Below are 13,618 nucleotides of genomic sequence, written 5' to 3' on the forward strand. Positions count from 1 at the left end.
CCTTAGCCTCCAAAGTGCTGGGATTATAGGCATAAGCCACCACACCCGGCCTACAAATATGTTTAAAACATAGAACATGCTCTAACAAAGGTAATCATCTTTTCATATGTTTAAGCACCATGTATATTTGTACATCTTTTTTTCTCTTAATTCATATCCTTTGTTCTTTGGGGTCTTTTTTTTTTTTTTTTTATTGATTTGAGTGATCTTTACTCTAAAATACTTGGAAAAATACAAGAAAGCATGACAAGGGGTCCTGATTAAATTTTCCCCTGCCTTCACAAGCACATTGCCAGGTTTTGTTGATTGTTATTCAAAAATGTTTTTTTTTTTTTTTTTTTTTTAAGACGGAGTCTCGCTCTGTCACCCAGGCTAGAGTGCTGTGGCCGGATCTCAGCTCACTGCAAGCTCCGCCTCCCGGGTTCACGCCATTCTCCTGCCTCAGCCTCCCAGGTAGCTGGGACTACAGCCGCCGCCACCTCGCCTGGCTAGTTTTTTGTAGTTTTTAGTAGAGACGGGGTTTCACCGTGTTAGCCAGGATGGTCTCGATCTCCTGACCTCGTGATCCGCCCGTCTCGGCCTCCCAAAGTGCTGGGATTACAGGCTTGAGCCACCGCGCCCGGCCTCAAAAATGTCTTATGTCTTGAACACATCAGCTTATTTCATCTCTGCCACCACCATGCTAGTTCCTTTCAGCTTTCCCAATAAACAATGTTATTTTCCATCCTCAGGTCTTTGCACACATGTCCCCTCAGCCCAGAACGCTCTGCCCCAACTCTCTGCGTGGTTGGTTTGCGTCCTTCAGGCTGCAGCTTGAAATGCATGGCCTTGGAGAGCCCTTTCCTGCCTATCCGTTCTCAAGAAAGTTTTATATTCTTATATTCTTTCTTCCAGAAGTCTCTTCCTATCATTCATAGCACTTATCACCATTTGTAATAATATACAATGTGCTAAATCCTTTGCACTCAGTTAATGAATATTTGGAAAGTGATTAGAATAGCATCAGGTGCATTGTGCTACGTAAATGTTGCTTTAAACAGCAACTCACATACTCTCCACAACAACCCTATGTGGTAGTGCTATTAATACCCCCATTTTACAGATGAAAGAACTAAGGAACAGATAGCACAACGAATGAGTAGCAGAGCCTAACTACAAACTCACTCTGGCACCAAAGTCCACACACCTAACTGTTCTCTATATTTCCTTTTGATTCCAGGACCTAGCATGGTACTGTGTGCCTAACAGGTACACTCAATAAATATTTGTTTAATAAATGAAGGAACAGTTCTAATGAGAAAATAAAAGTTACCTGTAATCCTACCACACGTTTTGAGATTTATCCTATAGATATTTCTTCTAATATAAAAATAGACTTAATCCAAATCATAACTTTTCAAAATTATTTTGAGGAGCATAGATTAGGTATCATGTGCAATATATTTAACCTTGTATTCATTATTTAAAAAAATATATAATTACAAGTCTGTGTTCTTCCTTTAGGCGGGGGAGGAGGGCAGAGGAGAGAAGCATAAGTCTTTGGTTAAGGGAGGAAGGGTTTTCATAAAATATTCTGGGCGTTCTTATCTCCAGGCAGAGGTTGCAAAACTTAAGTTTGAAAGTTTAGGGAAGGGCAGAGAAGTTTCAGGGACAAGATGAAAAACAAATTATACTTGAAATTCGAGGCTGGGTATGGTGGCTCATGCCTGTAATCACATCACTTTGGGAGGCCGAGGAGGAGGATTGCTTGAACCCAGGAGTTCAAGATGAGCCTGGGCAACATAGCATGACCCTGTCTCTACAAAAAAAAAAAAAAAAGAATTAGCCAGGTGTAGTGGTATGTGCCTGTGGCCCCAGCTACTCAGGAGGCTGAGACGGGAGGATTGCTTGAGCCCAGGAGGAAGAGACTGCAGTGAGTCATAATCATGCCACTGCACTCCAGCCTGGGTGACACAACAAGACTCTATCTTTAAAAAATAAATAAATAAATAAAATTTAAAAATTATACTTCTTTGGCGGGGCATGGTGGCTCACGCCTGTAATGCTAGCACTTTGTGAGGCCAAGGCAGGCGGGTTACGAGGTCAAGAGATCAAGACCATCCTGGCCAACATGGCGAAACCCTGTCTCTACTAAAAATACAAAAATTAGCTGGGCTTGGTGGCCTATAGTTTCAGCTACTCGGGAGGCTGAGGCAGGAGAATCACTTGAACCACAGGAGGCGGAGGTTGCAGTGAGCCGAGATTGCACCATTGTATTCCAGCCTGGCGGCAGAGTGAGACTCCGTCTCAAAAAAAGAAAAAGAAATTATACTTCTTTAAATTATGTGTTTTAAAGTTTATCACTGGAATTATTTTCAGAAAATCAATTGGTAAGAGTTTTCTAAATGTTTCCAAAGCACAGCAGAGGTCCGTGGTTTACAGAACAAACTAGGCTACGTCAATGGGAAAATTGGATAAAAAGACAGTGCTAACCTCATCAAAGTCCGAGGAAAACCAGTAGAGTTTTCTGGTAAAACACGGGCAGGAAGTTTCTCCAAATATTGCTTTACTCATACTTTTAAAAGGTTTTTCTCCCTTCCGCCCACCTTCTAAAATCGTTTCGAGATAACAAATTTGTAACAGCTGGTCATCAAATTCATGCGCACTCCCAAAAGGATGATGTCACTAAAACTGACTATAAATAATACATCCATCTGGCTCTTGTAGGAGTATTGGATTGACTTGTTGCCCATCACAGTGTCTCCCTTCTGCCACCCCACAATGACAGGGTGAAGCCAGACGGCCTCACTGAATGGTATATGGTTACAGTTGAGGCACTGCATTGTGGGTACCCCACATTTCTGAGATAAAGTTAGCTGATAGAATTACCAGAGCGTAATCAAATGCAGTCATTACAGAAGGAGCCTATATCACCTTACCTTTGAAAATATTTTAATCTAGAAACACCATACACTGGATACAAAATTCATGAATCCCTGACCCCTGGGCGTGGCTTTGGACATATTATTCTGAGCCATCTCCTATTTTCTTTCATATGTAAATATAATTCTCGAGCTAGGAATAGAAGGAGAGAAAGAGAAAATTGAAACAGCCAGACCAAGTGTTTTTGAATGCTCTTAAAAGACAAAAAAAAAAAAAAAAAAAAAGACAAAAGTTTGTATCACATCAGAAGTTCCCTATGTGGTCTTCAAAGCCGATTTCTTGCATTTGAAAGAACCCAGAAGCAGGCACGCCATAATTTTGAAGCTCCGTTTTTGTTCTATTATTCAACTGCTGTCAACTTCCAACTGTTGAAAAAAAGACGATTTAGAGTTAAAGGATTGCTTGTCTGTGTCACAAGGCCGTTCAACTTGTTCACCCTGTGATATCCAGAGCCTCCAAGTTGTTGGTGAGTTTCTATTGCAATTGCCATATTACCATGGTTTTGCCTCTTTGTGTTGACTGTAGCATTGTGTTGTTTGAAGACAGAGCAGCATATTGCTTTGTGCAGCACAAATTATTGATGGATAATGTACTTAAAGCTTTTAGCTGTACACTATTCACATTCTAAATGACAGGTACAAAAAGGAATAATCAGAATTCGGGTTGTTGAACCACTGCCTCCAACAGCCAGCTCTTACCATGACAAAGTCAGTAGGGCTGATCTTAGAAGTGTAGGACTTGTGAGTGTTACGTGGTTGTGCTAACTGGTACTTTAGTGGAAGGGCAGAGCAGGGTGAATAGAAACAATGCCTGCTTTCTTCTCCATGTCTGGGTCCTACACATCGTCCCCAGTTTGCCTGGTTTGTAGAGGTTTAAACACAGAACAGAGGATGTTGGGAATGAGATAAAGAGATTGTCACAGGAACATGGCCCCACGGTTTTCCTTTGGTGATTAAAACAATCCTGTCAATATGGAAAACTGTGTTATCACAAAATGGGCTTAGTAAATAGAAGAATTGTCACCTACCACAATTTGCAGACCACCTTTGGCTTCTTGCCAGTAAGGAGTTTTGGTTTTCCCATCTGTAGAAATTCTTAATTGAGTCCATCAGATTCCCAGTCATCCTAGCCATGGTTACCTTCTTCTCTAAGTTGGCAGGTTAGTGAGCTTAGGCTAGCACTTCAGCATCAAATTTAGACTTCATGATAAAGTAAATCACACAGGGAATAGCTGTCAGCATGGTGACCACCTTGTTGTTCATTCCTGCTCAGGGACTGGCCTGAAGTGTTTTCACAGCCTGGGCCACTGTGATGTCCTGGCCCTGTTTGCTCAAAGTGTTCATCTCAGAGTGACTTGTGAGGTATTGCTGAGCACACAATGGTCAGGATAGCTGCATAAGCAGGCGTGGCCCCAAATGTAGTCACCTGACTTCAGAAAATCAACTGGATTCTACAGAAAGGTTCTGTTGGATTCTGACCGGAACCTCTTTGGGTGTGCCTTTGGATTTCAAGTGTTGACATGGGAAGATGCTCCAGTTCCTCAAGCTATCTGAAACAAGCTCATTACAACGCTAAGGGTATGGACTGTCCTTTTCCAGAAAAATCCTCTTGATATTTTTCATGCACACACACAAATAATAATAACAACAGAAGCTATTTTCATGTATGTAACGAGAGTGTTCCTCAGGCTTCTGGTTTATCTTGATGGTGTCTCACTCTTTTTCTTTTCCTTTCTCTCTCTCTCTGTGCGTGTGTGTGTGTGTGTGTGAGAGAGAGAGAGAGAGAGGGAGACAGACAGAGAGAGACAGGGTCTTGCTCTGTCACCCAGGCTGGAATGCAGTGGTGTGATCTCTGCTCACTGTAGCCTTGATCTCCTGGGCTCAGTTGATCCTCCATCTCAGCCTCCCAAGTTGCTGGGACTACAGGCACGTACCACCACTCCTGGCTAATTTTTAATTTTTTTTTTTTTTTTTGTAGAGACAGGGTCTTGCTTTGTTGCCCAAGCTGTTCTCAAACTCCTGTCCTCAAGCAGTCCTTCTGTTTTGGCCTCCCAAAGTGCTGAGATTACAGGCATGAACCACTGCACCTGGCCTTGTTTTCTTTTTCTTAAGAGCCAGAGCAAAATTCAAATTGTATCAGTTTTAGTGGAATTATACTTTAAAAGTGGGAATTTGGCCAACAAAGTATCTTTCCTTTCTATACAACAAAGCTATGGAGTTTGGCAATGAGCTCCTGAAAATGTAAAGAAAGCATGAGGATAACTTTGGGGCTGTTGCTTGGGTCATTAAAAGTCTTGCAAAACTAGAATTTATTTTCTTCTTCCATTCTCTCTGTAGGCATTTAAACATACTCTCAGGCTGGGCACAGTGGCTCGTGCCTGTAATCCCAGCACTTTGGGAGGCTGAGGCAGGTGGATTACTTGAGCCCAGGAGTTCAAGACCGTCCCGAACAACATGGTGAAACTCCATCTCTACAAAAAACAATTAAAAATTAATCAGGTGTGGTGGTGTGCGCCTGTAGTCCCAGTTACTCAGGAGGCTAAGGGAGGAAGATCAATTGAGCCTGGGAGGTTGAGGCTGCAGTGAGCCATGGTGGTGTCACTGCACTCCAGCCTGGGTGATAGAATGAGACCTTGTCTCAAGAAAAAAAAAAAAAAAAAAGATACTCTCTTTGTTTTTTTTTTTTGTTCTAAAAAATGAGACAAAATTTTGTTTAAAATTGCTTAGTGATTTATTTATTTACTTATTTATTTATTTATTTATATTTTTGAGACAGAGTCTTGCTATCGCCCAGGCTGGAGTGCAGCAGCATGATCTTGGCTCACTGCAACCTCTGCCTCCCGGGTTCAAGTGATTCTCCTGCCTCAGCCTCCTGAGTAGCTGGGACTATAGGGGTGCACCACCATGCCCGACTAATTTTTGTATTTTTAGTAGAAACGGGTTTCGCCATGTTGACCAGGCTGGTCTCGAACTACTGAGCTCAAGTGATCCACCTGCCTCGGCCTCCCGAAGTGCTGGGATTACAGGCGTGAGCCACCTCACCCGGCCTGATTTTTTTTTTTTATCTTCAAATATATTTATTTACAGGTTGAGTTTTAAAATTGTCTTAACGTTCTTGTAGAGATTATGTCTTTTTTTTGAGATAGAGTCTCACTCTGTCGCCAGGCTGGAGTGCAGTGGTGTGATCTTGGCTCACTGCAACCTCCACCTCCTGGGTTCAAGTGATTTTCCTGCCTCAGCCTGAGTAGCTGGGACTACAGGTGTGCGCCACCACGCCCAGCTAATTTTTTGTATTTTTAGTAGAGACAGCATTTTGCCATTTTGGCCAGGATGGTCTCGATCTCTTGACCTTGTGATCCACCTGCCTCAGCCATCCAAAGTGCTGGGATTACAGGCATGAGCCACCTTGCTTGGCCGAGATTATGTTTTACATATGCAATTCCTTCCTTTATCCTTTAAATATCCCCACAGATAAGGAGTGCCTCACCCCTGGACCTGGGCATTCTTCAGTATTCCAATACTGAGACTGGTTTTGTGTTTTCATTTTTCAACAACAATGTATGGAATTCTCACTCTGTGCCAAGCCCTATGCCGAGTACTTTACGTGCTTTGTCTCAGGTATTGCTAGTCCTATTTCTCAGAAAAGGCAACCAACCGAGACTCACAAGAGTTAAATAACTTGCCAGATGACACACAGCTAGAAAGTAGAGAAGGCAGAGAATTCACATCCATGCCTCTCTGCTTCTGCTTTCCCACTGTGCCTTTCACTTTCTTGGGAAGTGTTTTCCTTTGTTCTTCAACTTGGGTTAGAGTAGCCTGTAATTCTTTTCACGAGGATGTGCCTTACTTTATACTAAATATTACCCTCTTTAAATGATTTAAAATAATCCTGCCGTGATATTCTCCTTTCTCTCCACCTGTCTAAACAGAGCATCTGTTTAATTTGGATTCTCTAACATTGGCATGTGTCTATAAATTAAGATTTTTGTACAATGTCTCGCAGATGTTTCTACCACATTTAGTTTGTACTCCTTTTTTTCTTGGACGACTTAGTTCAAAAAACTTTTATTTTGGTCAAACATATGATTTTAGCTTTTGAGGTTACCTAATAAATCACCAGTTTATAGACTCCTAAAAATTTGGTTGGAGAGAGAACCTCAGAGATCTGCTCACCCAACCTAATCATTGTCTGGGCAAGGGAAGCTGCCAGCGGCTGTGGTCACCCTGGGCTGGTGCCCCAGGGAAGAGGGAACCTCAGTTACTCCACCTAAAACTTGAGATAATTTTACATTTCTGAGGAATTATCCCAAAAGTTCACAAATCAGGAAGAGATATCTGAATGGGTGCTTTGAATTTTGTTTAAAGAAGAGAAAATAGGACTCATACCAAATGGCAGCTGGTTTTACTCCAGCCATTTTCAGGAATATCCCCAAAGACTCTGGGACCACCAGACTGCTGCGTGGGCTGTGGTGGCTGGCAGGGGATCAGGGAAGGCAGCCTCTCTGACTAGGTTCCTGCCTGAGTCCAAATTAGACAAGTGACATTTGGCTGCAGACTGGCCTGTAGGTGTTTGAAAGCCTATTTGTCCCTTGGTCACATTTCTTTTTTTTTTCTTTTTTCTTTTTTTTTGAGACGGAGTCTCTCTCTGTCACCCAGGCTGGAGTGCAGTGGCTTGATCTTGGCTCACTGCAACCTCTGCCTCCCAGGTTCAAGCGATTCTCCTGCCTCAGCCTCCCGAGTCACTGGGACTACAGGTGTGCGCCACTACACCCAACTAACTTTTTGTATTTGTAGTACAGACGGGGTTTCACCATGGTGGCCAAGCTGGTCTTGAACTCCTGACCTCAGGGGATCTGCTTGCCTCGGCTTCCCAAAGTGCTGGGATTACAGGTGTGAGGCACCACGCCTGACCCTTTGGTCATATTTCTGTAAGTCCTTCTCTGCCCTTCTCAGACATGCAAGGGAAAGTCAGAAGGGGACCAGAAGGTCTGGAGGGACAGGTGAAAAAGCACCAGAATGGAGAAGATGGGTGTTACATGTGAGCTAGGCCGGCTTCCAGCGCCATACGGCTTAGAAGACTGTCAGTGACACATGGTCAAGGCGTGGTTCTGGTAGTTAAAAAAAAATCAATCCTTTACTTGCATCCCAAGTTCCTACTTTGGGAGAATAAATTCCAAATAATATCTCCTAATGGAGGTTGATAAATATTTGGCCATTAACTGTAGACTCATGTCTCTCTCAAGATTTAATAGATGAAAAATGTAACACTCTCCTTTTTTTTTTCCCATTCCTTGCTTTGATACTACTGATTGTGTTAAGATAGTGTGGATTGAGGATGGGTCAGCTTGTGGCTGAGCTTTCTGCCTTCCTGTTTGTAACTGAATTTTTCTAATTAAAAAACATCCACTTTGTTCTGGCATAGTTGTATACATTATTCCAATAGATTTAACAACGAGGCTGTTCTTATTTCACACAGAATAGCACACAGTGAAGACAGTCAGTGAGAACCAGAGCTATTGTTACAATAGACAGCAGCCAGCTCAGGCGGCAGAGGACAAGAGAGATCGGGCTGCACACACATGGATGAGGCTGACTTTTCAGAAGACACGACTTGTAAGCAGGAGGATTTGCCTTATGATGGGGACCTCTCTCAGATTAAGATATGCAATGATTACAGTTTCACCTCAAAAAATGATGCCTTTGAAGTCTCAAGTCAAATTATTTTCATAGCAGATGACCCTCAAGAGAAGGCTATGCATAATGAGACTTGTGGAAATACAGCTACGACCATGCCCCTGGGTAAAATTACTGAAAATGCTGCCAACAAAAAAGATGAGAAAGAGAAACAATGCACTGCAGCTCTTCGTATTCCAGCAAATGAAGGAGATGCTTCTAAGTCAAGCGTTTCTAATATTTTACTTCATCATCTTTCCAAAGAGCCATTCTTACGAGGTCAAGGCATTGATTGTGAAACCCTCCCAGAGATCTCAAATGCCGACAGTTTTGAAGAGGAAGCTATTATTAAAAGTATTATTTCATGTTGTAATAAGAATTCTTGGCCAAAAGAACAAACCCCAGAACTCACTGACCAACTCAACCCCAAAAGGGATGGTGCAAACAGCAATAAGCCTGGTTCTCCCACCATGACAGAAGAAAATACCTCTGATTTAGAAGAGACAGTGGCTGCTGGAGATAGCAGCCATCAAGAAAATGTAAATATTCGAACTCAAATCAGGGGTCCAGGTGAGAAACAAAACAGTTATCAAGGGCAAGCACCCCAGAAACAGCATACTGAAAAAGCAAGTTCGGGCAACAGGTTCAAATATGGCCAAGGTCAAGTTCATTACCAGCTCCCTGATTTCTCTAAGATTGCTCCCGAAGTGAAAAATCCTAAAAATAACATAATTAATAAACCACTTGCAATAGCTAAACAAGCCAGCTTTTCTTCTAAGTTGAGAGAGAAACCCGCTGTTGTGCAAGATATTTTAGAAACCACGCCTGAGTCAAACTGTGTTGAAAAACAACGTCAAGAGCAGAAAGGGGAAACCACTGAACCTTCACAACAAATCCAGGTAAATGAAACGGTCTCCTGTGAATACATTCATTGGGATCACTGCTCATCTCTTTCAGTGTGGATTTTTGGAGGGCAAATAGAGCTTGGTTCTGGTTCCAAGGTTTCATTCAGCACCCTGGGTCACCCTGGGTGAGTGACGTGGCCACTCAGACTCTCAGGGTCCTCACGAGAAGCATCAGGGGCCATGTTGACAAACACATATAAGAGAATAGAATCCAAATTCCGCAAGCCAGAATTTGGCTCTCCTCACTTAAACTTAGCTGCCCTCCTTCAGGAGTCGTCTGCAGTTGCCTGGCTGGTCCAGAACCTCTTCCCAGGCCCTGAGCTCTCTGAGTTCCTGCCTCGCATGGCACATCCCATCTTGACTTACAAAAGACCTGCTTGTTTTCATGGCCTCCTTCAATTGCCCCTTGGGCCACATAACTTTTCAGGTCTCCCACGTCACAATCTTTTCCACACTTGTTTGTTTAGTCCTTCCATCAGAGTGTGTATCTCAGCCTGCTTTGGATCATAATAGCAGAAGCATCTGCTTCCTTCACTAGATTCTAAGGCTCTGGAGGGCAGCAACCTTATCTTTGTCTTTCCATTGCCTAACTTCCCCCAGAGGCCGGGCCTCCTGTCTTATGTACATTATGCCCTTAGTTCTTAATGCTAAGTTGAATGGAATTAAGATCGTTAGTAATGGATTTCAAGCTTGTTATCTTAGTAATCATTTGGTACAAAACTTTGTTAATGCTTAATTTATGCTATTTCCCCCTTTCCCTTACCCCATCTTCTCACACTCCCCCACCAACTTCCCAACATGCTGAGGCTCCGGATCTCATTGATTGTTGAGGCCCAATAGTAAGGTAAATCCATATTAACAATCAAAATAAACATTTTAGTTCTCTGGTACTTTTCCTACAGTGCATGATCTGTCTTTTGAGCCTTATATGAAAGTGTCCTGGACTGAACTACACTGCCTGTTTCCATTTCCATTCTCTCTCTCTCTTTTTCTATAACCTAACCTTGGAAGTTATTTTTCTCTTTTCTTTTTTAAATTTCCATTTCCATTTTCATGCTTTAGCTCCCCTCTCTTTCAACTGAATGCTCTGGGGAGTTTGAGCATCCAAACCTGAGCCCACCTGGCCATGACCGGGATGCTCTCTGAGTCTGACAGAAACCTGCACCCCCGTGGTATTGGGGAGTGTCGGGGTTCCTTGTTCTGCTTGCAGGAGAACATCCTCGTTGTGTCCAGTTCTCAGTGCCCCGTGGTTAGCAGGAGCAGATGGATATCAGTCTCATCTCCCTCTGGTATGCGGGTTCAAGGTCAGGTATCTGATTTTTTCCAGTCCTGTCAATTCAGATTGGCGAATTGGACCCTGCAGGTTTCATATCCATCATACAGTTGGGATATCTAGAAAGACCATAGTCTATTTTGACCAACTGTCTGGCACTAGCATATTTCTGAGCTTTATCTGTTGGGAACAAAGGGAAGACCCCCCAAGGTGAATCACCCTGGAATTTAAACTGTTCAATTAGCCTGTGGTGGGCAGAAAACCATCACTGTCTTGACGCAGTTTGGAACTTAATACATCCTCTGTTATTCTCTAGAGTGTGGCTACCATGTGTTTTGTGTTAGTGAGAGCACCAGCAACAGAGCTGGTGACAAGACTAGCAATGGTCCCTACCCTTATGAAGCTTATGGTCTAGTTTCAGGAGAAACAGTTCAGCATTTCACATACTAGTATGAAACACAATGGTGATAACAAATAACATGTATTGTTAAATGCTTACCACCTGCCTGATACTATGGTAGCTATTTCATCCTCATAACAACCACCTGAGGTAGGTTCACTTAATATCCCCATTTTCCTGCCAAGGAATTGCAGGCTTATAAGTGATGAGACAACTACTTGGGTTGCCCAGCAAGTAAGTGTCAGAGTGGAATTCAACCTTGGCATCATGGTCCCAGCTCTTCACTACAAACCTGGGCTGCCTCTATGATGACAGAACATGTTGGGTCATTCTGAATAGTGGTGTCATTGATCAATATCGACAGTAATGTTTTCTTACCCTTTAATTGTGCAGATGGAGCCCACAGTACATATCCACCAAGAACTTCTCACAGGTACTAATGTTTTAAAACTTCTTTGAGAGAGCTATATATATATGTATGTATACATGTGTGTGTGCGTATATATGTATACATATGTGTGTGTATATATGTATACATATGTGTTTTGTTTTTATCTTTTAGAGACAGGGTCTCATTCTGTCGCCCCAGGCTGGAGTGCAGCAGCACAATCTTGGCTCATTGCAGCCTCGACCTCTTGGGCTCAAATGATCCTCCCACCTCATCCTCCCAAGTAGCTGGGATTATAGGTGCATGCCACCACACCTAGATAATTTTTTTTTTTGTAGAGTTGGGGTCTCACTTTATTGCCAAGGGTGGTCTTGAACTCCTGGCTTCAAGTGATCCCCCTGCTTTGGCCTCCCAAAGTGCTGGGACTACAGGTGTGAGCCACTGTGCCTGGCCTAGACATATATTTTGAAAAAAAAATATTTTTTAAAATAGTAAGTTGTGGTGACTGCAACAACTTCCTGTTTTCAGTTCTTAATAAAACTGTGATAAGCTGAGATGAATGGTAGCCCAAATGTATTCTTTCTTGTATAGGAATAGAATCGGAGGCAAGTCTCTCTAAGTTGTCACCAACCTCTCAGAAAGGCACTTCCTCAAGTTCTTCTTACATATTTCAAAAGATATCCCAAGGGAGACAGATGTGTCAGAAGTTAAAAGAACAGACTGATCAACTGAAGACTAAAGTAACACTTTTAAAGCTTGTTATAAATAATATCAGTAGCCAAATTCATATATGAGACACCATGCCATTAATGAGAGACTGTAATTTTTTCACTGCAGGTACAAGAATTTTCCAAAACAATAAAACAGGACTCTCCTTATCATTTGCAAGACAAGAAGCTGGTAATGAATTTTATCCTGTTTTTAAAATCTTGATTAGAGAATTTGGCTTGGATAAAGACAAATAACTTTATAGTGCCACGTTTTCTCTACAGTGACGGGAGTGGAAATGTTTTGCTAAAGATTAAACCATCTTTGTTTATGGGGGCTAAAAGAGCTTAGAATTCTGTTTCTCTCTCTATTTAGCCCTCTTTCCTTCTCAGGGGATCTATTACTTATGGCTGTTACTCCTTGCCAGTTACTCATAATTAATCTGACACCATGGGAGTTTCAAGAGGAGAACCTGTAATCAGTTATAAAGGGTGGGCCTGTCCACAGTTGATGGGTACTGGTGGATTCAGGTTATAAAAATTGCCATTGCCTGGAAATTAAATATGACTTTGAATACTCATAAAATCAACCTTGAAGCAATGTTTTTCAGGTCAAAATCTTTTACTTTCACATCCTCGCTAGTTGCTGCATTTAATCAAACCATTAATTTACGTCATCACCACGGCAGTCTTGTTGTCAGTGCCAGGATCATGGGAAGTGGGGTGGAGCAATGGGGTGAAAGGTAAGGCTGGGAGAACCAGAAATATGCTGACGTTGAAGATGTAGTTGAGGCCATTGGCTCATCAACAAGGGATAAGGTCAGAAGTTCTGATGTAGGCACAAGCAAGGTTTAGAGAGGGCTGTGCTTCAGAAACCCAGCAGCATGGACAAAAACTAGGGGATCCAAATGGCAAAAGACAAAGTTGATTATTTTCTCATTCATCATGTTAATTAAATCACTCATTCAACAAACATTTATCAGGCACTTTGTATGTCCCAGACCCTGTACCAGGCACTAGGAATTCAAGATGAATAAACAATTCCTTTTTCAAGTGGCTTATAGTCTCTTAGGAACAGTGGACTGGTAAACAGGCAGCTAAAATGCAGCTGGAGAGATGTTACAGAGAATGCTAATGGCAGCCTGGAAGAGGCTCACCTTTGCCAGTGAGGGGACATTTGGAAGGCTTCCTGGAAGTCAATTCTGAGCTGGGTGTTGCAGGAGGAATAGGGATGAGCTTGGCAGAAGGAGATCAAGGAGTATTCTAGAAAAAGGAAACAGCAGGTGCAGTGGCACAGGGGTGAGGAAGCGCTGCCAGCGTGAGGAGCTGTGGGCACTGTGATTTACCATAC

At 42.5% G+C, this 13,618-nt stretch overlaps 1 protein-coding gene across 4 annotated transcripts in view; it reads left to right on the forward strand.

The window, feature by feature from the left end:
* The first annotated feature begins 4,335 nt into the window (after window positions 1–4,335).
* The window catches only part of AKNAD1 (AKNA domain containing 1), a 40,726-nt gene continuing 31,443 nt past the window's right edge, over window positions 4,336–13,618 (forward strand). For all 4 annotated transcript variants that reach the window (XM_033198723.1, XM_033198725.1, XM_033198724.1 and 1 more), the window contains exons 1-5: window positions 4,336–4,499; window positions 8,398–9,493; window positions 11,566–11,605; window positions 12,152–12,300; window positions 12,398–12,460. In XM_033198723.1, coding sequence (XP_033054614.1) covers window positions 8,501–9,493; window positions 11,566–11,605; window positions 12,152–12,300; window positions 12,398–12,460 — 1,245 coding nt within the window. In that variant the 5' untranslated portion in view covers window positions 4,336–4,499; window positions 8,398–8,500. The remainder of the gene's footprint in view (window positions 4,500–8,397; window positions 9,494–11,565; window positions 11,606–12,151; window positions 12,301–12,397; window positions 12,461–13,618) is intronic.

Source organism: Trachypithecus francoisi, unplaced genomic scaffold (genome assembly GCF_009764315.1).
Source record: "Trachypithecus francoisi isolate TF-2019V2 unplaced genomic scaffold, Tfra_2.0 Lachesis_group5, whole genome shotgun sequence".
Taxonomy (NCBI): domain Eukaryota; kingdom Metazoa; phylum Chordata; class Mammalia; order Primates; family Cercopithecidae; genus Trachypithecus; species Trachypithecus francoisi.